At 36.1% G+C, this 26,898-nt stretch overlaps 1 protein-coding gene across 2 annotated transcripts in view; it reads left to right on the top strand.

Moving 5' to 3' along the window:
- The window catches only part of ERG (ETS transcription factor ERG), a 48,972-nt gene that overhangs the window by 10,036 nt on the left and 12,038 nt on the right, over nucleotides 1-26,898 (top strand). Inside the window, exons 2-6 of one of the 2 annotated variants that reach the window (XM_070750433.1) lie at nucleotides 11,245-11,462; nucleotides 19,517-19,668; nucleotides 21,370-21,573; nucleotides 22,272-22,352; nucleotides 24,575-24,646. In XM_070750433.1, the coding sequence (XP_070606534.1) occupies nucleotides 11,245-11,462; nucleotides 19,517-19,668; nucleotides 21,370-21,573; nucleotides 22,272-22,352; nucleotides 24,575-24,646 (727 nt within the window). The remainder of the gene's footprint in view (nucleotides 1-11,244; nucleotides 11,463-19,516; nucleotides 19,669-21,369; nucleotides 21,574-22,271; nucleotides 22,353-24,574; nucleotides 24,647-26,898) is intronic. The other variant, XM_070750434.1, reaches the window with a different exon arrangement.

The raw sequence follows: 26,898 nt of genomic DNA, 5'->3' as shown, positions 1-26,898 counted from the left end.
ATCAACAATCTACATTGTATTTCCACAGAATTTCCTGCTCTGTCCTCCAGTCAGCAACTAATTTGGCTTCTATAAAGATTTCCATAAACTTTAAAATGTTTTGCATCTCAGGAGGACATAAGACAGAAGAAAAGAAAAAGTTGCCTCTAGTATGATGTGTAGGCTTTATTCATGTAGAGCTGAACAGTCTATTACTAGTCTATTTAATTTTCCATGTTTTAAATTGTAATTCTATAATTGAAACTTGGAAACACATGTTAAAAAGCATACCTTTTTATAATACTTTTTAAAAATAAATTCATTTACATGTACAATTTTTATACATAGCATAGCATTTTGCAATAAAATATAAACTGCACTAGTACCAAAGACAATTAAATTCCAATCTCCAAAATGCTCTAGAAAATATATGCGTAGTTGAACTTTAATTGCTTAAAAATGTTTGTATCTGCTAGAATAGTGTGGTGATCTCACCACGTTTTTTTTAAAACTGCTGCCACAGTAAGGACAATTGCCAGGTCACTATGTGAATATCTACAGATATTCTGTTATCATTACCATCATTGTCATATGCTGTCCTGCTCCTAGTGGTATATTATTGCATGATCTACTCAAAGCATGCTATAGGATACTTGATACATGCATAATTAATTACATTCTTGTCTTTCCCCTTACTCTCTGAGTGGTCTCAGTCTTATGGCCCTGAAGGACTATTAGGAAGCAACCTCCTCTCCCATGGAAGCACATATGATTTGCCTCTTTTGCTTTTGAGAAATGATGTTGTAGATTCTTGTAAGAATTGCTAACTATTTACTAAGCAAGTTCAACCCAATTCTTCATATATTTATTCACAAGCCATTCTTCTGGCAAAAGTATTTATAAAAGCTATTATTGCTCCCAGGGTTGAAATCCAAATTTTTTACTACTGGTTCTGTGGGCATGGCTTGGTGGGTGTGCCGTGGCTTAGTGGGCATGACAGGGGAAGGATACTGCAAAATCTCCATTCCCATCCCATTCTGGAGCCAGCCACAGGTGGTATTTATTTACTGGTTCTCTGAACTACTCAAAATTTCTCCAGAAGCTATCAGAACCTGCTGGATTTCACCCTTGATAGTTCCCTCATCTTCAGAATTCAGAACAAAATTGAAATAGAAATTTCAAACTGTTTTTATTGGATTTTGGATTTATATGCCGCCCCTCTCCGTAGACTTTTCCAGAGTTCTCACACATTCCACATCTTCTGAACCTCTGCTTATTTTCATCAGCACCAAATAACTCACTAAATAAAAGGAAGCCTGCTGTGTTCATCCCCAAGCTGGGCAAAAAGAAAAGGAATAACAATTCTGTGACCTTTCTGACATTGGCCTTCTTAAGCTCCACTGCTACTAGTTCTCCCATTGCTAGATTCAGCAATCTGGATTGTCCAGTTGCCATGGGTTCTATAAGATTTGTCATAGAACTCATTGGAGGCTTCTTTCTCCAGATAATTTTGTTTATTTATCAAATAACTGGTAAGATATTTCTCTGCCTATACTGTATATTGTGAGATACCTAAGTATTTAGCTGGATACCTTGCTTTTGAATGTCATCTCTCTCCAGTCATTGGAACCACTGTATCTTCTCAATAACAATTATTAACTTTTGGAACAAATCATGGCATCGGTCTTATCGTGTTTCTAATCAATAGACATATTCTTCTTGGAACAGCCAAACCTCAGCTGATGTACAGTAGTTCATTACATAGGTTTTGCATCTATATTTTTCCATCTAAATATATTAATTGATTTCTCGTTGATTGGTCCATATTAGATGGTATATCTTTTTATTTCATTTTTTCATTTTTCCAATTTACATATCAATAAACATTTTTAATGGTACTGTTTCATATATTTCATATGATTATTTACATTTATTTTTATACAACTTTCTCTGCTCTAATCAATTACACTTATTCCACACTTTGTAAAATTCTGTTTCTTCTTTGCCTTTCATTTAGATGGTATATTAATGAGCTACCGGTAATAGTTCCACCAGTTTGGAGAGTACTTTAAATCTTTCAGGATTGTCTCCAAAGTGGAATGTCTATTTATATCCAACAATAATATGGGTTATTTGAGTTGCCCAATACCAAACAAGCTGACAAAAGGCCTATCTCACTTTCAATCTACTGTATATGCATACAATAGTGTGCTCATCAATCAATTCATAAATAGTATTCAAGAATAAAACCTGAATCCCTTAGTTCTATCCTTCAGTACTTAACCTTTTGCAAGAGGGTTGGGATTTCAAGATAATAAGAAGAAACTTTTTGTTCAGATTGAATGCACCTCTGCTATATCTTTTTCCACCTATTCACCAAATCATCAAAGTCTTTGTAAGGGTTAACAGCGTTCATTGATCTGCAACTTCTTCATAATTTTAGATGACCTCTACAGCCAATAGTTGTTTCTTTGTTGCATCAGTTTTATCTACTCACCAAGCCTTTCTCTATGAGTGAACCAATCTGATTTATTCTCCTTCCATCAAACCTCAGTTTCAATACCTTGTATTTTACAGCTTGGTTGAAAGGGTTATGCTGGTTTCTTGAAAGCAAGCATTATGAGAGTCAATGAAAATCCTTTGCACAAGAATACTTAGATCTCCATCAAGCCCTGTTCTTCTCTAAATATATAATAGTAATTATAATATTTTCCTTGACCTGACTAAGGAGCCATGTCCTCTTTAACTCTACACTAAGCTTAGAAGAGTGTCAGATACACCTGCAGCTTTTATTTAAATAATCATAGTATCAAAACTTTGCCAAAAGGAAGTCCATGCTTTGATCAATTGATGTTAATAAAACTTCATATAACAAATTAGCTATTTATATACAGTACTGTATGTATAGGAACCATAGAAACTGTAACAAAATTGAGGAATTGGTAATTGTTTTTTTTGTGTCTTTGTTTTCTAGTAAATCTATATGGTCTGTCCTTTAGCTCCATTTTGTGTAAGTTAACTCCATAGTTTCTTCTTGGGTAAAATAAATATTAGATTTGGCATGAGTCATCTCAAATCATTATTGGTATGCATGAAGGGGGAATCTTCCATCTAATATTCTAGTTACCTGTAGTAATTTCCAGTGGCTCTCTATAGAAGCTCTTGGTATATGTATGTGAATTCACTAATAATGATCCTTTTGACAATTCCAATAATATACAAACACACAAGTAACTGAAAAATTATTCTTAAAATGTTATAGTTTGAAAATTAGGTTTGGATTGGCGTTATATCTTTAAACATATTGATTTAGCAAAATTTCCTGAAAATAACACTATTACGATTTGGTGAATGTATTATTTTATTTATTTTTTATTCTTTAACCTTTATTCAGATATTTAAATTGTGACAAATACTCATCTCTGCTACCACAGTTTACTAAACTATTGTTTATATACCTTTGGGATTTTTATGAATTTATTACTGGAAAAAGAAAATAATGCATTAAGTATAACTGCCTTAATCTATTCAAACAAGATAGTTCTTGTAATAAATTAATGTGTAAAAATACTAGTGCAAACGAATTTTAATGAAAGGATTTTGATTCCTGAGCAAAATAACATTAAATCCCGCAAAAGTTACATGATTATTAATCATGTGGAAATACTTGATGTATCATTTTTTACATTTTCAGTCATAAACTTAGATGCATATTTTTATTGGATAGCCAGAGTGTTGTGACAATTTCTACAGTATAGAGACATAAACAGAGAAACAGAGAAAGAAACTTTATAATGACTGAATCTGGGATGAACAACTTGAGTGAACTATGCCAGAAATTTGAAAACCCATATTGTATCATAATGGGAGAAGTCAACTAAAAAAATGACATGCATGGAACATCTTCCTATGAAGAACTATATAGGCATATAAGAAGGGGGTTTTCCCAACAACAATGAAAGTGGACTGAGTGAAATGACCAGCATACTGATAGATGAAATTATATGTAGTTATTTCTTAGTTCATACTTTAAGGCAGTGATTTTCAACCTTTTTTGAGCCGTGGCACATTTTTTACATTTACAAAACCCTGGGGCACATTGAGCAGGGGGGGGGGGGGTAAAAAAAGTTTGGACACATTTTTTTTCTCTCTCTCTCTTCCTCCCCTTCACTCTATTTCTTTCTCCCTCCCTCTTTCTCTCCCTTCCTTCTTCTTTCTTTCTGTCTCTCCATCCCTCTTTCTTTCTCTTCCTCTCTTCCTCTCTTTTTTGCTCTCTTTCTCTCTCCCTCCCTACCTCCCTCTATGTCTTTCTCTCTCCTTCCCTCCCTCTATTTCTCTCTCTCTCTTGCTTTCTCTATTTCTCTTGCTCTCTCTCTCTCTCTCTCTTGCTTTCTCTTGTTCTTTCTCTCTCTCTTGTTTTCTTTCTCTCCCGCTCTTTCTCTCTCTTTCTTTCTCTCTCTCTCTTGCTTTCTTTCTCTCTGAGCTTCGCGGCACACCTAACCATGTCTCGCAGCACACTAGGGTGCCGCGGCACACTGGTTGAAAAACACTGCTTTAAGGTTTAGTAGAACGCATCTCTACTAAATTATAGCTAAAAACAAATCCCCATGTATATCTCTGGATATTAATCAGCAACACATGGTTAGACAACCCAAGCAAGCAGAAATATGCTTAATATGTTTTGGGAGCCCAAGTGTATAGACTGATTATGCAAAATAGCAGTGGTGAGAAGATTATTATATTTACTAATACAAATCATATAACATGATCCTGGAGGATTCTTAATAACATGCAATAATCCGTACAGACAAAACAAAAAGAACTCAATCACAATAAAAGCATCATCAAAGTGCAAAAAACAAAAGCAAGATAGGTACCCACAGTCAGACATCAGTATTCTGAGGACCATGTATTCTTGAAAGAAAGTATTCCACAGAGTCAGAACTCCCACACGGGCGCAACCAAATCGTGAATTTAGATTTGTTTTGCAAACAATTAAACCTGCCTTGCAGAATGCTCAACTCCTGTTTCTGTTTAATCATTCCTGTCTGGAAAATCATGCATAATCAGAGTCAGAGAAAGTTTAAGCAGACTGACAAAGGAGCTCATTTAAGAAATTAAATTTAAGAATGAATCCAATTGGATTCTTAGAATCGGGATGCTAAATTAAGTAGATCTTTTCTGGGACCTAGCAGACCAATTTTTGCACTCTTATTTTACAGTACTGATTTAGAAAGAATCTAAGCCTGGAGCTCAAGGCTTAATATTACTTTTCAACCAACATCTAAAAGGAAGCATAGCTGGCATCTGCCCAATGTATTGTGCAAAACTCGTGTTCAGTATAGCAGGGTATGGGTGTTTCAGATATTTGCTTTGGCTCGGGCTATTGTTTTACATTTTTCAAGGCACTAACTGATATATATTCTGAACTATTCAAATTAGTTATGTTTATCCTTTGCAACATCAATATTGAAGGAGAATAAATAATTAATATGATCCTCCTCCCAGATATAAAATCAACATACAGCAGAAAAATTTTGTGCAACAGTTGACCCAAGTTTGAACACTTACTTCCACCTTTTCAATTCTGTGTTTATTTAATTTCTTGATTGTTGATTGAAGTAAAAATTGATAACAGATTTTTCATTTATATCCTTCCCCATTTTTATGTGCAACTCATCAAGTTTTACAATGTGAGCAAAATGCAATCCTAATAGAATGTTAAAATATATTTTCTGAAATCTTTTCAGGAGTTCCAGATTCCCATTAATTGGTCAAAAGTCTGTGTGAAATTGAATGCATTTATTTATAGTCAGTGACCAGTGATTTAGCCACAATAAGAAAAATAGAACATGAAACTTTGATAGCCTATAAAAATATAAACATAGGATCTGACTAGTAGTATAACAATGGAATGTTCATACTTAGGTTCTTTTTTAAATTTTGGTTTTATAGGAGACATATATTCAATTATTTGGAGTTTAAGAAATAAATAAATAAGTAAAGCATATGAATTTCTTTTGGAATTTTGGCAGATGAAAAAAACAATGTTTATATAATAAGATAACGTTTATTATCATTTTTATACTGTGAACACACTGGCCCATATTTAAAATAAAATTCTGTTGCCTGATCTTATCTATCCATACTCATACTTAAGACATACAGTATATAAAAATGCTATACACACACACACACACACACATACACACACATATACCTGCACGTATATATGTATATACACATACACAAATACACATATCAATGTTGTGTGGTTTCAAAAATGTTAATAAACATTAGTTTATTTAAATTGTATTTTATTTAAACACCTTGAAATTAGTAGCACTTATTAGTTCTACTTATAGAAACATAGAAACATAGAAATTGTGCTTCTAATTATGTGCTTCTAGTTAACATATTACATATAGTTTGGATCTTTGTCCAATTTTTACTTACTTAAACTGATAAAGTGGTATGCTCTACCTGATATGAGCTGATGCTATGTGTCAGTTGTTCCTTTAATTGATTGGTGTTCATATTTCATTTGTAATATTAATAATATACTGCTTATTATCTTGAAAATATTGTTGGCTTCTTAATATTGAAACATTACAAGTATTCCTGGAAACAATTAAAAACACCATTCCATTGCCTGTTTGGCTGATTAGGAAACCCCAGTCTTTTGAAATGGTTGGCAATGTGCCTGCTCTGTCTTTATAATTGTACAGCTTTTCCAATTTCAGTTGAAGTTCCTTCTACCTGCTTCTTTTTACTTCTTGGTGCTTTTTACAAAACCAATCAAAGCAGCAGCTTCACTCTTTTTGCAACAACACATTGTTTTATGGACGTGGGTTGCTTAGAGTTCATGCTTTGTTTTCCTGGGAAGTTGGCAGTACTGCAAAAGATAACGGAAGGATTTGTAGGAAACACACTTGTTATACTGCTAAAGTTAGTAACCTGCAGAAAATATCCAGTTCCTAGTTTTCAACAATTAAAAAAAAAATCTTTCAATTTTTAAAAAATTATCTTATGGGCTTAAATAATAGAAAGTAGTGGAATATATTTCCCTTTCCCTTCCCTTTCCCTGTCTTTCTCATAATCGCATGCTCATTTGCTCCTTACCTTATAGCTGTATTCAAAATATGTTCTGTAGGTAAATATAAATTATCAATGCATCATTAAGGATGCAGGCTAAAACAAATAAAGAAAATAAAATGAAGAAGTTGGTAATAAGCACTAATGGAGAACTTTTGTAACACAGAGACAAGTATCACTCCATGGACTGTATAATTCAACCTTGTAACCTTGTAATTCCAGGTACTAATGAATTGAATATAGAAGTACTTAAAATGATGTGCATAAAGATCAACTGTTCTCCTACAAGCAATTTATATTTCAGTTTAATGGACAACAATGTGTAGATAGGTTTGCAGGGCAGTTTTTCCAGTGAAAGCAAGGAATAATGTAATGAGAAAAAACCTGTATGCAGATTGCTAAAGTAATAGATTACAAAGGTCATGGAATTTTAACCTTCAATTTAGGATTAATAAAACATTGCCATGAAACTGAGGGTTTCTTTTAGCCTTGAGATGTGGTATAAAGTGTGGTATAAAATGTGCTGCTTATCCTCTAGTGAAGAATGTTTTCTTAAATCATACCTGGAGTTGAGTTTTATTTTATAAGCTTGTTACCAGCTGACAGCTAAAAATACAAATGAACTGCAAGATAATCAAAGGGAATAATAATCAAAGGAAAGAAGCACAATGAAAAATGAGACTAAAATTAAATATAATAAAAATCAAGCTAATGCTGACAAGTATAGCAATGAGCTTTAAAATTAACAATTATGATATTTAAATAGAACATATTCCCACTTTTAAAAGGATCAACAGTAAAGGAAGCAGCTGTCAAATACATGCTTCAGACTAGCCCTTGGAATGTGTCAAATGCAAGCAATCGGAGCCATTCTTGAATAATGAAAGTCAGTAATTTTCTGACTTTTCCACATTTTCTGCAAAAGTCTCATCAGACTGCTTTTCTTCCCTTAGGTATGACCAGATAAAGCTTCATGGAACTTTATGGTGGTGGTGGTGGTACAGGTTCATGGCACAAGTACTTTAAGTTAGAAACTCCCCCCCACCAACACACACACACACACTCCTATTCCCAGTATGGTTAAAATGAACATTTTGGGAAAGATATTCAAACATTATGGCTATACCCATAGTTCCCTCTAAGCTGAGCAGTGAGCAATCGCTCACTTAAAAATCATCATCAACTCAGAGTTTTCCAAACCTGCCCAGAAGCCGAGAGGGAAAGAGTGAGAGGGAAGGAGAGAGAGAGGAAGAGAGAGAAACAGATAGAAAAAAGAGAGGAAGGAAAAGAGAAAGAAAAAGAATGGGAGTAAGGAAGAGAGAAAGAAAATCAAAATCTAGTTTGAAACTAGCTCAGCTATTTAAGTGGCATTTTGATATTGATAGAGTTGCCCTATTATGAGCTCACTGTTATAGACACACAGTACAGTATTTTATTTTGAAATTCTCTGAGGCAAAACAGGGTGGGTTTTTTATTTGTTTGTTTGTTTGTTTGTTTGTTTATTTATTATTTCTGTGCCACCCAGTCCCGAAGGGACTGCCGCTCAGACACTATACTTTTCCGCGCCCCCCCCCCAAAAAAAATTAGAGGGAACACTGTCTATACCTATAGATATCAGAAGCTTGCAATTGTTTTACTTGTGACTTTCTATGGATGCAGATATTGGAATGTTAAGAAGCAGGAGAGAAAGATATTGAAGCTTTTTGAATTTTTGCATTGGAGATTATTATACCAATACCATGGCTACCCAACACCTACTCCTACAACAAATCTTAGAACAAATCAAACCACAGTTCTCACTTGAGGACGCACATTAACTAAGCAACAATTATCATATTTTGGACACATTATAACAAAGGGTATGTCAAGGTTCTGACTGATGAACCCAACCAAGCAGGTCCAATCGAAATAATCCAATCTCTTTAGGCAAAGCTTTATTGGGTACATCATTTCGACACAGATTAAGGCAAAACCAGCGCTGGCTATTTCCTGAGAAATTCTGTACAATTAAAGTTTAGAATCCTCCCTTCCTGTCTTGGTGCAGGTCACATTGTCCAATTAAAAGCAGTTGAATTATTATGAGAAAATACTTTTGAGGATCTTACCCACCTGTTGAAATGTCCTTGGTTCCCATGGGTTGCTCTCCTGATGTCTGGAGGAATCTACATTACAATTCTCCCCTCCTCTACTGTTACTTCTTTGGCAAACTGAGAGGTGATAATGGTTGCAACAGCATAAGCATGTTTCGAGCTTGACAGGGTAGCTGTCTTGATTGGTCTAAAATGCTGGTAAAGGTGGCCATCAGTAAAATGATTGGATTACAATAGTAATGGGTGCACTCCTAGACATAGAATAGAATGGAGTGGAGTGGAATGGAATAGAATAGAATAGAATAGAATTCTATATTGGCCAGGTGTGATTGGACACACAAGGAATTTGTCTTTGGTGCAGATGCTCTCAATGTACATAAAAGAAAATATACATTTGTCAAGAATCATGAGACACAACACTTAGTGATTGTCATAGGGGTCAAATAAGCAATGAAGAAACAATCAATATTAATAAAAATCTTAAGGATACAAACAACAAGTTACAGTCCTACAGTCATAGGTGGGAGGAGATGGGTGAGAGGAATGATGAGAAAAAACTAGTAGCAATAGTAGTGCAGACTTAGTAGAAGGTTTGACAGTGTTGAGGGAATTATTTGTTTAGTAGAGTGATGGCATTTTGGAAAAAAACTCTTCTTGTATCTAATTGTCTTGGTGTGTGGTGCTCTGTAGCGACATTTTGGGGGTAGGATTTGAAACAGTTTATGTCCAGGATGCGAGGGGTCAGTAAATATTTTCAGCACACTCTTTTTGACTCGTGCAGTATACAGGTCCTCAATGGAAGGCAGGTTGGCAGCAATTGTTTTTCCTTCAGTTTTGATTATCCTCTGAAGTCTGTGTCGGTCTTGTTGGGTTGCAGAACCAAACCAGACAGTTATAGAGGTGCAGATGACAGACTCAATGATTCCTCTGTTACATATCCTCTGTCAATATTACATATTATTACATATTATAACATATCATATAATAATATTACATATTATAACATTTATGAACAGTACTATTCCTAAAACAGCACCTGTAAACATTTCAACTTCCTCAGTTCTTTTGTTTTAGAAAACATTATGTAAAAAAAATCTACTTTCTGTTATTCATTTTATTATACAGTATTCTCATTTACATTTAAGGGAAAATTATGAAAAGAGACCTTTTGCACATGCAGATATAGCACAGCACAGCAACTTTCTGCACATGAAAGAAACACACATTTTTTAAAAAAAATTGATATTCATACTGAAATTGCTGAAAGTGACAAAACCTGTTCTTATATGCATAGTTTCATCTGGATAGATCAGAGCTTTTTTTTTTAAAAAAGTATAATTTTCTGCCCCTTTTGTATTTTTTTCTTTTATTGGCATTTATTGAAACAATTCCAAGTATTAATGTTGACTTTTAAAACCTAAGTATGGATTAAAGTTAAAAATATCATAGGGACTCTTCCTTACATACAAGTCTACCCCTATCCTAAAATCTGGTAGAGAATTCTCTTTCAGTTTATGCTCTCAGTTGATGAGAGCAAGATAAATTATTTATTTATTTTATTTATTTTTATTTATTTATTTTGTCAATACATAATGTAGGTTTCAAAGGACACAATCATAGTAAAATACATCAATAAAAGAAAAGATAAGGCGTTAGGAATAACAAAGAAGAAATAATCATTGGGAATAATAGAGTTCATATACATGGAATTAGTAGAAGCATAAAAGAGAGATTAGGACAGAGGACGAAAGGCACGCTGGCTGTTCTCTGCCCTGTGTGTTCGGACTGGCTTTTGTTGTTGTTGTTGATGATGATGATGATGATGATGATGATGATGAAGAAGAAGAAGAAGAAAAAGAAGAAAATAATTGCTTTATGGGAAAATAAATGCTATTTAATGCCTTATTTTTAAAAATGAGCCTGCCTATATACTACATTTTCTTTCTTCCTTTGGATGCATTTCTTATTTACTTTGCTTTTTATTAGTTGTCTGGAGTCAGGGCACAGTTACTTAATAATAAATCAATTATTAATTTAATTGATCTTGGTTGTTTTTAATTTTTTTTATTTTCAATTGCAGGAAGCATTATCAGTTGTAAGTGAAGACCAGTCTTTGTTTGAGTGTGCCTACGGGACTCCCCATCTTGCTAAGTCAGAGATGACTGCTTCTTCTTCCAGTGAATATGGGCAAACATCAAAGATGAGTCCACGTATCCCCCAACAGGACTGGTTATCTCAGCCTCCAGCCAGAGTCACCATAAAAATGGAATGCACCCCAAATCAAGTTAACGGCTCAAGGTAAAATGAGAGGGGAAAAACAACCAAATCTGTAAAGTGTAGCTTTATTTTAATTTGTGTCTACATAGATTTTCCTAAATATGAAAGTAAGAGCAAGCCTTTGAAACACTTGTCTGTCTCCTATTTCTCTTTCCAAGGAAGAATATAAGGGAGATGCCATGCTTATTTAAGTATGAAATCACACAAATGCATATGCAAAAATAAAGAAGACAAAACCCACATATCATCCAGCTTTGCTAAGTTGTTGTTATGAATTCACTTGCCTTCTCTGCATGCCTTGGTTAGCCTTGACTTTGAGTCAGGTCAAATACTGTATGCGTCTGTAAATAACCTTTCCATAGTTAAAGTGGATGTATATCCTATTTTAGGAACGTGGTGGATGTATAAAATAGATGTATATAGGAGGTATAAAGATGCCTATAGGAGGTATAAAGAATCTGGAAGTATAGCTGATAGAGAGGTGTATAAAATGAGACAGAAGGAGATGAAACAGATAATATATGCTGCTAAAGCCTCAAAAGAGGAAGAAATTGCCAAATCTGTAAAGAAGGGGGATAAAACCTTCTTCAGATATATTAGTGATAGGAAGAAGAAAAACTGCAGCATCACGAAGCTTAGTACCGGGAATAATACATGCATTGATGGGAATAAGGAGATTGCTGACCATTTCAATAGCTACTTCTATTCAGTTTTCTCAAAAGACACCTTACAATATAATACTATAGATGCATATAGCATTGCTTCCAGCTGTACGGATTCAGCTCCAGTGATCTTAGAAGCCTATGTCTTAGAAGAACTTGAAATATTAAAGATAAATAAGGCAATGGGTCCAGATGGCATCCACCCCAGAGTTCTTAAAGAACTCAGATTTGTCATTGCTACCCCCCTGACTGATTTGTTTAACCAATCCCTGTTAACAGGAGATGTTCCTGAGGATTGGAGAATGGCCAGTGTTGTGCCTATCCACAAGAAGGGCAGTAGAGAAGAAGCTGGTAACTACAGGTCAGTTAGCTTGACTTCAGTTATAGTTAAAATGATGGAGACTCTAGTCAAAAAGAGGATAAATCAGCACCTAAAATGCAATAACTTATTGGACCCAGATCAGCATGGCTTTACTGAAGGCAAATCATGTCAGACTAATCTCATTGATTTCTCTGACTATGTCACAAAGGTGTTGGATGAAGGTGGTACTGTGGATATTGCCTATCTGGACTTCAGCAAAGCCTTTGATACAGTTCCACATAAAGAGCTTATAGATAAATTAGTGAAGATTGGACTTAATCCCTGGATAGTTCAGTGGATTTACAGCTGGCTGAAGCGTAGACATCAGAGAGTTATTGTTAATGGCGAGTATTCTGAGCAGGGATAGGTTACAAGCGGTGTGCCACAAGGGTCTGTTCTGGGTCCTATTCTTTTTAATATGTTTGTGAGTGACATAGGGGAAGGTTTGGTAGGGAAAGTTTGCCTATTTGCCGATGACTCTAAAGTGTGCAATAGGGTTGATATTCCTGGAGGGGTCTGTAATATGGTAAATGATTTAGCTTTACTAGATAAATGGTCAAAGCAATGGAAACTGCAGTTTAATGTTTCCAAATGTAAAATAATGCACTTTGGGAAAAGGAATCCTCAATCTGAGTATTGTATTGGCAGTTCTGTGTTAGCAAAAACTTCAGAAGAGAAGGATTTAGGGGTAGTGATTTCTGACAGTCTCAAAATGGGTGAGCGGTATGGTCGCGCAGTAGGAAAAGCAAGTAGGATGCTTGGCTGCATAGCTAGAGGTATGAGAAGCAGGAAGAGGGAGATTGTGATCCTGCTTTATAGAGCGCTGGTGAGACCACATTTGGAATACTGTGTTCAGTTCTGGAGACCTCACCTACAAAAAGATATTGACAAAATTGAACGGGTCCAAAGACGGGCTACAAGAATGGTGGAAGGTCTGAAGTATAAAACGTATCAGGAAAGACTTAATGAACTCAATCTGTATAGTCTGGAGGACAGAAGGAAAAAAGGTGAGACATGATCAAAACATTTAAATATGTCAAAGGGTTAAATAAGGTTCAGGAGGGAAGTGTTTTTAATAGGAAAGTGAACACAAGAACAAGGGGACACAATCTGAAGTTAGTTGGGGGAAAGATCAAAAGCAACATGAGAAAATATTATTTTACGGAAAGAGTAGTAGATCCTTGGAACAAACTTCCAGCAGACGTGGTTGGTAAATCCACAGTAACTGGATTTAAACATGCCTGGGATAAACATATATCCATCCTAAGATAAAATACAAAAAATAATATAAGGGCAGACTAGATGGATATTGAGGTCTTTTTCGGCCGTCAGTCTTCTATGTTTCTATTTTTAGGGATGTGGCGGTTCAGTGGCTAAGATGCTGAGTGGTCGATCAGAAGGTCGGCAGTTCACTGGTTCGAATCCCTAGCAGTGCGTAATGGGGTGAGCTCCCATTACTTAACCCAGATTTTCCCAACCCAGCAGTTCAAAAGCAAGTAAAAAATTCAAGTAGCAAAATAGGGACTACTCTGGTAGGAAATTAACAATGCTCTGTGTGCCGTTGGCATTGAGTCATGTTGGCCATATGACCACAGAGACATCTTTGGACAGCGCTGGCTCTTCGGTTTAGAAACACCATCCCAACAGCTGGAAAACAATCCACAGCTGACATTGGAACATCATCTTTCGGCTGTGGCGAGGAGGGCGTTTGCCCATGTTCGCCTGGTAAACCAGTTGCGGCCCTATTTGGACAGGGAGTCATTGCTCACAGTCGCTCATGCCCTCATCACCTCGAGGTTCGATTACTGCAATGCTCTCTACATGGGGCTACCTTTGAAAAGTGTTTGGAAACTTCAGATCGTGCAGAACGCAGCTGCGAGAGCCATCATGGGGCTTCCAAGATTTGCCCATGTTTCTACAACACTCCGTGGCTTGCACTGGCTGCCGATCAGTTTCCAGTCACAATTCAAAGTGTTGGTTATGACCATTGGACCAGAGTACCTCCGGAACCGCCTGCTACCACACGAATCCCAGCGACTGATAAGGTCCCACAGAGTTGGCCTTCTCTGGGTCCCGTCGACTAAACAATGTCGTTTGGCGGGCCCCAGGGGAAGACCCTTCTCTGTGGTGGCCCCGGCCCTCTGGAATCAACTCCCCCCGGAGATTAGAACTGCCGCCACCCTCCCTGTCTTTTGTAAACTACTCAAGACTCACTTTCCCCCAGGCTCTTTTATATTTTATTTTATGTTTGGTATGAATTTGTTGTTTGGTTTTTTAAATAATGATAGGATTTTATATGTTTTTTAATATTAGATTTGTTCTACTATAATATTGTTTTTATTATTGTTGTGAGCTGCCCCGAGTCTTCGGAGAGGGGCGGCATACAAATCTAATATATTATTATTATTATTATTATTATTATTATTATTATTATTATTATTATTTATTTTACCTTTTTCTAATATTGTTTTTAAAAAATGTGACATTTATAAATTTGTTCTATATTGATCCCAAGTGGATCTGTCCAAACTGCCATCAGGATTCTGCATTGATTTGAAAGAGAGTTTACCTTTTTATGTGGCTATTCTAAACCATATCCCAGTTCTGAATCCCTAATGAATTTCTTGATAGGGCTTCTTTGCAGAGAACTGGGTTCAATGATTTGCAACGAATTAGGCACATGAACATAATTTCACAGAAACATCTTAAAACCTGAAACTAAAAAAAGTGGGGCTGCTTTAAGATGTCCATATGCTCCATATAGCCCTTCATATATAATTATGTGTTCTTTACCAGAAATTCTTAAATATTTGGTCTTTAAATATTCTTTAAAATCATTGAGGACTCCAAACAGCTTTGGTTTATATGACTTATCTCAGTAGGACAGCATGATATAGTTATATTCTTAGTTTAGAAGAGTCAGAATGACTGTGGAATATTTCAAGTTTAGAAAATTTTGCATACTCTTGGCATTAATGAAAATATTGTTACTTCTGCTGAGGAGGAATAGCATGTATTTATAACAGAATGCCACTACAGTATTATCAGTATTAAAAGAATGCTTTGTTCTTTCCTTTACACTTGAAATTGCTGAATAACTGAATATGCCAGGCATAGATAATAATGGAGCTTTGAACCCATGGAGCTTCCTAATAGCTTGTAAATTCATTTACCTACTATTGTTTATGATTTACCTTCATTCACTTTATTTTTAGTTAGAGAGTCAGGAATACAGTGATCCCCCGCTCGTTGTGAGGGTTCCGTTCCAGGACCCCCCGCAACGAGCGGGTTTTCGCGAAGTAGCGCTGCGGAAGTAAAAACACCATCTGCGCATGTGCAGATGGTGTTTTTACTCCCACAGCGCTAGCGAGGAGCCGAAGATTGGGGGCGGCGCGGCTGTTTGCCGCCGGCATGGGGGGCTTCCTAGCAGCCCCCCAAACCCGGGTTGGGGGTCCGGGGGGCGCTGGCTCTCGGCGCTTTCGAGCTGAGTCCGGGAGCGAATTCGCTTCCGGACTCAGCTCAAAAGCGCCGATAGCCAGCGCCAACGAACGGCTTGTCCACGCTGGCTCTCGGCGCTTTCGAGCTGAGTCCGGGAGCGAATTCGCTTCAGGACTCAGCTCGAAAGCGGCGAGAATGAACGGCGTGGGCGGGCGAAGGGCGGGCGGCAGCGAGGAGTTTGCGTGGGCGGTGGGGAAACTCCTCGCTGACGCCAGCAAGAGGGGGAAGACCCAGGGAAGCCGCCCAGCAGCTGATCTCCCGGTTGCCATCTACGCATGCGTGCCCATAGAAAAAACGGGCACGCATGCGTAGATGGTATTTTGACTTCCGGGTTGAAAAATCATGAAGTACCCTGTTCGCAATGGTTGGGGACGCAATAAACGGGGGATCACTGTAGACCACTAATGCTTCAAGGTAAAATCATGCTGCCAATTGTCTTTATTTATCAGAATGTATTTGGTTCCTATAGAGAAAATCTAACGGAAACACAGAACTTAAGCAAAGACAAGTTGGACTTCGGCTTTGAAGTACTTCCAACATTCATGCACACAGCACATTCAGAAACAACTGATTCAATTCTCACTTTCTTATGAGAGGAAACTTGGTGATGGCTGTGGACCTATCCCTCCAAGTATCCCAAAGGTGCTTTTTCAAAAAGTAACTGGACTTTGTTTTTCTTTGAAGACTTTTCGCATCTCCTCCACGAACCTTCTCAGTTCTCACTGAATGGTGGAAGATGGAAGAATTCCTTGCAGTCATCTGGTTGTTAGTACTCTTTCTGAGAGTCATTTAGGCCACTTGGAGATTTATTGATGTTGTGGTTAGCTCTGGCTAACCTGCTCCTGCCCCAAGGACTGTGGATGTGGGGGAGACATCCACATGCTGCAGGCCTGTTTTGCCCCCGGTGGAATCTGATGATGAAGGCTCCTCTGACCAAGAAGACATGAGTGACAGTGAGGAGAGTGTGGCAGACAGCTCAAAAGGAGATCAATTATCTAGCTCCTCCTTGGATTCAGAACAAGAGTTAATGATACAGCCACGCATGAGGAGAGCGATGCATAGGCAACAACAACTGAGAGATTATTATCAAAGAAAATGAGGCCACCTGTGGTTGGGTGGGTCTGTGGTAATTAGTGAGGCTGCTATAAATAGCAGCCTGTGGGTTTGGCCATTGTGGAGGATTATCTGATCGTTGTGTTCCGTGACTGCTTTACTGACTTTGACTTTTTGTGTGCTGATTTTTCCCCGCTTTGAAACTAAACCACAGCAAAGTGTGTGTCACTTTGTGAAAGAAGAAGGACTGTGAATTGCCTCACAGCTGCAAGCTAAGTATCACAGAACTGATAAGGGACTTGTACAAATTACCAGTTTGTTTGGAGACAAGTGCTCATACCAAAAGAGGGCTTGGTTTAAGTGAATTTTCTTTATAAGGAACATTGTTTTGAATTTTCAAACGTGTGTATGTCTGAAATTTGTACCTGTGAATTTTTGGGAGGATTCTACCAGAGAGCCCGACAGAACAATTGGGGGGGAGGGGACTGGGGTGGTGTCAATATCGCTTTCCCTGTGTTGAAAAAGGGCTGTTCAGTTTTAATGTAGATGGCCTCTTTGACTCATCTTTCAAACCAAGGGACCAAAGGGGTGGAAAAAAACCATGCAGCAGCCTGTTGTATCTCAACAAAGTGGGAGGGACATGACATCACCTATCTCCTGTTTACAACACAGTCCTTTCAGCAGTTCCAAGAACATTCCACATCCATTTTCACTATTCAGGTGGTCCACATTACCTCAACATCACCTCAGCACTCAGAAAGAGTGCTAATGACCAGATTACTGCAAGGAATACATGTCCTTCCATCCTCCACCATTTGGTCAGAACTGAAGAAGCTTCTTGGATGAGAAGTGAAATGTCTTCAAGGAAAAACATGCCCAGCTTCCCTTTGAAAAAGGATGACTGAGAATCGGAATAGGCACTAAGAGCAAGTATGGACAAAAGATACTGACTCAGAGAAGATGGAATTTTAAAGGCTGAGTGTAGAGGAATTCAGCAGCAAGATAGCAGGAGGTAACGGGGAGGCTGGGAATAAATTTGATAAAGTTGTGCAGAGCAACTGGAAAGATAAAAAAGACTGATACTATTTGGTGGTGAAAGTTAGCAGATGTATATATGTATGTATACATGAGGAAGAGAGGGAGGAAGGAAGGAAGGAAGATGAATTCTAGTTCAAATTGTATTTTTCTGCTTTTTATTGAGGTTCTTATTGGAAGAGTGATAGATATGCAAGGAAGGAAGGAAGGAAGGAAGGAAGGAAGGAAGGAAGGAAGGAAGGAAGGAAGGAAGGAAGATGAATTCTAGTTCAAATTGTATTTTTCTGCTTTTTATTGAGGTTCTTATTGGAAGAGTGATAGATATGCAATGGTTAGAATGCAGTATTGCAGACTGTATTGTGTTTGATCCTCACTGGCTCAAGGTTGACTCTGCTTTCCAACCTTCTGAGTAAAATAAAGACCCATATTGTTGGGCACAATATGGTGACACTGTAAACCGCTTACAAAGGGCTGTGAAGCAGTACATAAGTGCTATTGCTATTCTTGGTAAATTATTAACATTAGTATGACTAATTAACTTTTATTAAATGAGTCAAAGAAGATTTATTTCTTTGCCTATCAACTGCCTAAATAGTGGACTTTGTGGCTGGCTGGGCAGAAGCCCATTTCTTCAAGTGACGTGAGATACCCTTCTGATGTTTAGAAGCAGAGATCTATGTGGTTTTTGGAAGGTGTTGTAAAATAGTGATGTTCATAAACCTTTTGTCAGAATGAAGCACTTTCCTGAGACTGCACAGCTCTAAGTCAAACTACTTGAGTGGCTTATAAGTGCTGTATTGCGCTTAATTTGAAATAATGTATTTAATTACACAACAGTACAGTATACAAATTGCATATATGACTCAATTATTTCCAAATTATAAGATAAGGACAACCAAATGAAATCACATGACCGAAACATGGTGTGCCAGTTGCCAAGTGCCCAAATTGCCAAGGACTCTGTGACAGCCACAAGTTTGAGGAAATCTACTTTCCCAAGTGATAAATAAATTTAAAGAACTAAATATTCTGGAACAAACTAGTGTAAATGTATTAATCTGATCTCAAGTATTGGGCATATAGGCTCTTATTTATCATAATAATATTTATCTATTAATATTATGTATATTTTAATCATATTATTTTATGTTGAATTATAATACTTTGCATTTCAGTGACTTGTGGAATAATAAGAAAACAAAGTAAACATTTAAATGTTTTTTAAAAAATAGAACTTTTAGAGTTGCATCTCCTAAAATTTCATGATTGAACTCTCTGTTCCATCTGGATCTCTGACATCCACTGTAGATTTCAAAAGCTAACAGAAGCAAAACTGCGAGACGGTTCCTGAGATTACAGATGAGCAGCACATAATTTTTTTTCTTGGAGTACTTCCTTCACTTCTCAACTTTTTTTTTTTTTTAAATATTCTATATTATCCGGGAATTTTTAAATTGTTTCCTTAGGACTTCCCCTGACAACTGCAGTATGACAAAAAGTGGAAAGATGACTAATAATACTGAAAATGTTGGCATGAACTATGGAAACTATATGGAAGAAAAGCACATCCCTCCACCGAATATGACCACCAATGAACGAAGAGTTATTGTTCCAGCAGGTGAGCAAATATTTTTAAATAACTATTTAAGGACAATGTACCTTATCACTAAATACAGTAAAGACCATCCATTCGTATTAGGAATGTCCAAATCCCATACTGATTTCAGAATGCAACTAGAGCAGACACTTAATTCTTCTCCATTGAAATTAACAGTGTGATGTTTAATTTAGTAAAATTATGTTTTCAACATTTTCCAAAGCAGTTTATGCATAGATTCAAGAAGGAGAAGGAGGAGAAAAAGAAGAAGGAAGGAAAGAGGGAGTAGGAGGAGTAGGAAGAGTAGGAGTAATGCATTGACACACAAAGGAAACTTGTTTAACTTATTTTTTCACAGGACACAGGCTGGAAGAGATAAAACACTGAGATACTGAGATCAGGAATTTTTGTCTTGTTTTACCTTTATTTATTTGGGGGTTTTGTAATTATATTTATATATTTTTTTCTGAGATTTGTAAGAAAAAAATGTTGTATTTTTTTGTATTGTTAATTTTGGTCGTTGCATTCAAATTAGGATTAACCTGGGGGAAAAGGAGACTATAGGCACATTATGCTTTGCCTCTTTCTGTCTGACAATGTTATATATGATTTTATTAGAACAATTAAATCTAAGGATACGTTATTACAAAAACAAACAGAAGGACTGACAAATGAAATTAAAGGCTTATTATTATTCATATATTTCATTTTATGGTTTTATATATCTGCCTCACTCAACAATGGCATTCATAATCAATATCAATAATTAATTAATTAAAAATACATAACTAAAAGTATAAAAATAATCTTTAAAAACACAGAAAGTACAAAGAAGAGCCTCGTTCAGGTTGTCATACTATTATTTCAAGTAGCTTCTTAACTGCCATTCCCTGATCTTCTGTGTTCAAATATGTTGAAGAAAAATGTTTATTTCAGTTGCTACCAAAAATTTTAGAGAGCATCATGCTGGTTGTCATGGTACACAGTCTAAATATATGCCTGCTTCTCAGGATCTGAAAATAAGAAAAACTTATTTTACATTTAAGTAATGAAATACTATGTAATGAGTTTGTTTAATTCAGTTATTTTGCTGCTGTCTTTAAACCACATATATGCATAGTATATTTCACACTGCAATAGGGAAAATTCTACAGAAAAGTGTTAAAGATCTGTTCTAGAGCAAGTATTTACTAATGAATAATGTTAGGAATATTTATCTCTGCTGATATACCAGAATCACTTCTATATATAGTGGGTGGCAAATAAATTGAGGAAGACAGAACAAAATGTTACAAAAATGGCCATATAGAAAAGAATGTATCAATTAGTTGGTGGAGTTAGGCTGTTTTATACCTTTAGTTGATATTCCAATTATTTAATATCAAAGGCTTTTCTATTAAAATAGATTTCTATATACTCTATCCAAGCCATATTTTGCACCACCAAAATAAATGCTGTGCTACAGTCTTTCTCAATTTCCCACCTATTTTGCAAATCTATTTTAAGGTTTCCTCCCACCATCACCACCTTTCTCCGTCTCCCAGATTCAAGAACAAATCTGTTCCCAGAGTCTTCTATTACACAGTCTTTTTAAGTTAATAAAAGAAAGAATTTTAGAATTATTTTAATAAAATTAATCAGTAGAACATGTTTGCCCTGGAGAAAGAACTTAGATATTTTTTCACACCTTTAACAAAATTACATTTTCTGCTTTCAAAACAGATCCTACCTTATGGAGTACAGACCATGTACGCCAATGGCTAGAATGGGCTGTCAAGGAATATGGCCTCCTAGATGTGGACATCATGTTATTTCAAGATATTGATGGAAAGGAGTTGTGTAAGATGACCAAAGATGACTTCCAGAGGCTCACACCGAGCTACAATGCAGACATTCTTCTTTCACACCTACACTACCTCAGAGAAAGTAAGAAATGCATAGATTTAACTTTTTTATAAAGAAATAAGCTTATAAGATGCTAAATTCTTTCAGTTAGGAAATTATTGGATATTTTTAAGAAATCAAAAACTAAAACAATATATGTATATTATATGATTAGAATGGGTAATAATAGTTTTTTCTGGTCACATAACTTCACTTTCTTTCCATTTCTGAAATGTTAATTCTAAATGAAATCATAGACATACTGATTTTGAGTATATTCAGGCATGTGTTCTATGCAACAAAATTAGCACTTTAGAATATTAAAACTGATGTTTTCAGGTTCAAGAAAAGCCCCTCAAATATAAATAATATAAAGTAATATATAGCATTTAAAAGTAGGAGAAGAACAAAATGAATTTGTTATTTAAGGCATATAGAAAACACTCTGATTCTAAATTTTTAAAAAATGTAAGTGACCATTATTTTAATATCAGGCAGTGCAACACCAATATGACATGCAGTATTTTTCACAAATTTCACAATGAATATAGACATTCTTTAATATTATTCTGACTTAAAACTCCCTGCTTCCAATAGAAAACCAATCACAAACCCGCTCCCACAAAGGCACGAATGAGCTCATGATCATAAATAAACCTAGTATACTAAAAGAAAATGGTTAGTAAGATAATTCTGACTATCTTTTTTTAAAATTCTTGGCGTTGCTTTTTGTTTTGTAGCTCCTCTTCCACATTTGACTTCAGATGATGTTGATAAGGCTTTACAAAACTCTCCACGGTTAATGCATGCTAGAAATACAGGTAATGCTGTCCCTACTCCCCTTTTTATAGGCCATTTTTAAAGTTCAGTATTTCTGTCTAAGAGATACGTGTTGACTGTAATATTATTTTTTTTAAAGAGTGCTTAAGACTGTCGTATATGTTTTAATATTGATGGTAATTTCATACACCCACTGCATTTCATAAACATGTAAAACATTTAGCACTCTTGAGGCAATATTGTTCAATATAGTCACCTATGGCTTTCCTATATAAATATGAACACAATTATGAGATTCACATGGAATATACCCATCATTAGTTCTCCTGGTAGTTTTTTCTACCAAGTAAATAAAACAAAAGAAAATAGCAGGACAGCTTTTGCTGCGTCGTCTTATATTAGCGAAGGAACTAAATTTTTGATTGGTCTTCCATGGGGAGAAAAAATTGTACTTGTGCAAAAGGAAGGAAATGGAAGGAATAAAGAACACTAGTCTAGCTGGCTTGCTGACCTTATAATGTTCTACATACAGTGAGATCAGATTCTTATTATGCAGTTCATTTGAGAAAGAAAAATTGTGATTTTAAGAGGCTGAAACGTATCAGTTGTTCTAATCTTTTTGCAAGCTTAATCTTTATTCTATCTGTACTTTTAAAACCAGTGGAACTACTTTAAATATCTTCAAATGGTGCAATCTAAATATGTAGTAAATAATGAAGTAATGAAGAGGGAGGAATTTTTGGATTTGTCCCTTAACTAGGAAATCTTACCTGAGAGCCACTGTTGTATGCGCCAAACAAATATCTGGTTAGTCTCCTAGGCTTCTGGATATTTAGCTTCTCTCATATCCTTTTTATCAATCCTATTATTATTATTATTATTATTATTATTATTATTATTATTATTATTTGTATGCCACCCCTCTCCATAGACTGCTGCTGTGAATCATTAGATAACTTTAAAGACAAACTCAATTAATTAATGCTTGTGAGCTATTTGCCCATCAGATCAGATCAATAATTTTTAAAAAGACAAAGGGAGTAAGGAAAAAAGAGAAATTGTATAGCTTTAATTTTGGTTCAACTGCCTGTAATTAAAACAAGACTTTTTTAAACTGTGGATCTGGTAATGTCTAATTTGGTCAAATAAAAAGTCAGGGCGCCTCATTTTTGTTAACATGCCTGACAGTTTTAATAACTTCTAGTGACCAGAAATAACCATGTATAGTAATTCTTAGCTCTGGGCCCTTTTTAAGAAAGTAGGATAGTTTTTTCACTTGATAATTTTTCTGTATGTGTGTATGTTTTGATTTCCCCAGTATAAATAAATACAGAATCACACACTGAGGTCTTAGAAATATTATTAATAAAATATTTAAAAAACTTGACATTTGCTTTGTGCAATTGTCCTTTTAGAAAGAGATGTCATTTTTAAACTGCTTCATGCATTTCATAATTTAGCTTATAATAATTTGTCAAACCTGTTCTAAATAGAATCTCAGTTTCATGACTTAATAGTTTATTAATTTTATCATTGTCCTTTCCCCAATTTTAACATTACAAGAGTTTTACCAAAAAGGTTAACTGAGAAGCAGTAAGAGACAATGGCAAGATTATTGGCATCCAATGAGTTTATTGTCTGATGAGATTTTAAAGCTGAATTCCTTAGTTACAGCACATATTATGTTAAATTTCTTCATTTATAAGGATTAGTACATATAATATATGTCTTTTCTATTCTACATCAATGTGTTATATTCCCATGTTTATTTATTAATTCAGTGCCTGTAACTAACAGCTCTGCTGATGTGTTACAAAGTTCAGTTTTATCAAAACAATAAGGGATGTAGGCATTGAGTGATAAATAGCATGAGATTTAATCCAATATATATCTCAGTGACCTTATATCCCTCCCCTAAAACAATCTTCCTGTAAAGAATCACAATAAAAAAGTTACACACTGTAAAAAAAATAGTTGTTCAGTATATCTCTGCATGTCTGGCAGACCTGCTGTTACTTATGTTTGCATTAAAACAAGTAATTTCTGTACTAATGACAATTGAATAATTAAGTGAAAATATACAGTCTGCTGACATATTGGGATAATATACTATAATTGGAATTATTTCATATGGGGGAAATTAAGCCATCTGCTGCAGTCAAATCTCACAATTGTTATTCCAAAATATTCATGATATTCACACATATATTTCAATATATATAGAAAAGCAATAATGACAGATCTTTTTTGTTCTTACTTCCAGGAGGTGCAGCATTTATTTTTCCAAATGCTTCAGTTTATCCTGAAACAACCCAAAGAATTACCACCAGGCCAGGTATGCAGAGCTATGTACATGTTTTACAAAACAATCTATTATATTTTTATGCTTTTTTTCTTTTAACAAATAATTGTAATTTTGTCCATTTAGAGCTTTGCACACACTGTCAAGGCATACCAAATTTCCTACCAATATCTGTGACATTAATTATGAAAAGGTGTCTTAGGAAATCTTTGATGATACTGTACTTTGCTTCCTGTCACAGCCTTCTTCTTTTCAAATAATTTTTCTCCTTCCTCAGAATTTCCCCCCCCTTAATAGAAAGCACACTTTCTGTTTTTGTTCAGTGCCTATCGAATTCAGCAAGAAAACCAAGACAGCTATTTTTGTGCTGTGCAGAATGCTGAAACACTATTAAGATTTTACTGAAAGAAAGAAAGGTTTTTCTTTACTGAAAGACAATAATTGTCGGTGCCACTGTGTAGAAGTAGGTGCTGAGGAGAGCAAAGGGAGAAAGGGGGGGGGGTATTTGGCACAGGATTTTTTAAAAAGAATTTGTAGCACTGAATTTAGGGTATGCTAAAAGATCAGGTGATCATGATGAGATGGCATGACTTTAAGGCCTGGATAGCCACACAATTCTGCTGCCTCTTGCGAGGAAGAGGAGGATCCCATAAAGAGGATTTTATTAATTGAATACACCAGCTGTTTTGATTTTGGTTTTGGTTCTGTGCCTTCTGTTTATTTATAAATTAGTTTTCTTAGCATTTTTAAGAAAAAATAAAAGCAAACAATATACTTTGATATTCTGTTTACAAGAGTCAGCACAGTAATAATAACAATAATTAATAATAATAATTTATTAGATTTGTATGCTGCCCTTCTCCAAAGACTCGGGGCGGCTCACAACAATAATAAAAAAATATTATAGCGAAACAAATCTAATATTAAAAAAGAAGCATATAAAACCCTATCATATTTAAAAACCAAACAACACATACATACCGAACATAAAATATAAAAAAGCCTGGGGGAAAGGTGTCCCATCTCCAGGGCCGCCGATAGACCGGTACTACTGGGAGTGGTGTCACGGGCCCGGCGAAATTGAACAATTAGGGGGGCATGACCCCCCTTGTCTCAGTGGGAAGGGGCTGGCTGGGTGGAAAAGCAGTGAGCCATTCCCTACCGACATTCCCTTCCCTCACTCACTCACCTTTATTTTGCCGACTTGGCTGCCTTTTCATTCTACTATTCCCACGACCAACTCCGCGGGCGCCCGCCCCCTTCGCCCACACTTCCCTCCCGGTGCCTCTTGGGAGTTGTAGTCTTTTCGAGGAGGCGGGCTCAGCCGCTGTGCCTAAAGAGACACTACGGCTCCCAGAAGGCTAAAGGGAGCGTGATGTAAACTGTGGATGCAGCCGAAAGAGACACCGGCAGGCGTCCTGTCAATGGGTATTTCCGTGGTGGGGAGGGGGGAGGGGGATGCCAGGCTGAGTTGTTTTTCTAGAATAAAAAGCACCAGTGCTCAAGCCTTCCAGGAAAATTACGGTAGTTCTCTGCATCTTTCATTTGGAGACTTAGCCCTGCTTTGTGCTCTGCACCTGAGCAGGGGTGTCCCCCTCCTCTGTCTTAAAGTCCCTGTCTTATACAGTTGGCATTTTACTCATTGCCAGTGTCAAGGCATTTTAAGGGTTATTTATGCATTTTATGCTATATGCTGTTGTATTGTTGTTACATTTTATATTGCTTTTTAGTTGTTGGGATTGTTGTGAGCCACCCAGAGTCCTGTTGGAGTTGGGCGGCAAGGAAAGAGGGAGGGAGAGAGGGAAGGAAGGAAGGAGTTAGGAAAGAAGGAAGACAGAAAGAAAGAAAAAAAGATGGTAGAAAGGAGAAGAGACAAAGAAAGATGGTAGGAAGGAAAAAAGACAAAAAAGGAAACGGAGGGAGGGAAGGGACGGAAGAAGGAAAGAAAAAGGAAGGAAGATAGGCAGACAGAAAAAGGGGGAGGAAAGAAGGAAGGAAGGAGAGAGAGACAGAAAGAAAGAAAGAAAGAAAGACCTATGACCGTTTCTTTTTCTTTCTTTCTCTCTTTTTCTCTTGCTCTTTCATTCTTTTTTCTTTCTCTTTCTTTCTTTCTTCCTCTTTCTTTCTCTCCTTCCTTCCCTCCTTCCATTTCTTTCATTCCCCCTCTCTCTTTTTATTTCTCTTTCATTCTCTTTCTTTCTTTCTCTTTCTTGCTCTTTTTCTTTCTCTCTTTTATCTTCCCTTCCTCTATTTCTTCTTTTCTTTCTCCTTCCTACCTTCTTCCC

This window comes from Erythrolamprus reginae, chromosome 4, assembly GCF_031021105.1.
Source record: "Erythrolamprus reginae isolate rEryReg1 chromosome 4, rEryReg1.hap1, whole genome shotgun sequence".
Classification (NCBI taxonomy): Eukaryota; Metazoa; Chordata; class Lepidosauria; order Squamata; family Dipsadidae; genus Erythrolamprus; species Erythrolamprus reginae.
Note: the sequence above shows the minus strand (reverse complement) of the source record. Positions and strands in the feature narration are given on the sequence as shown.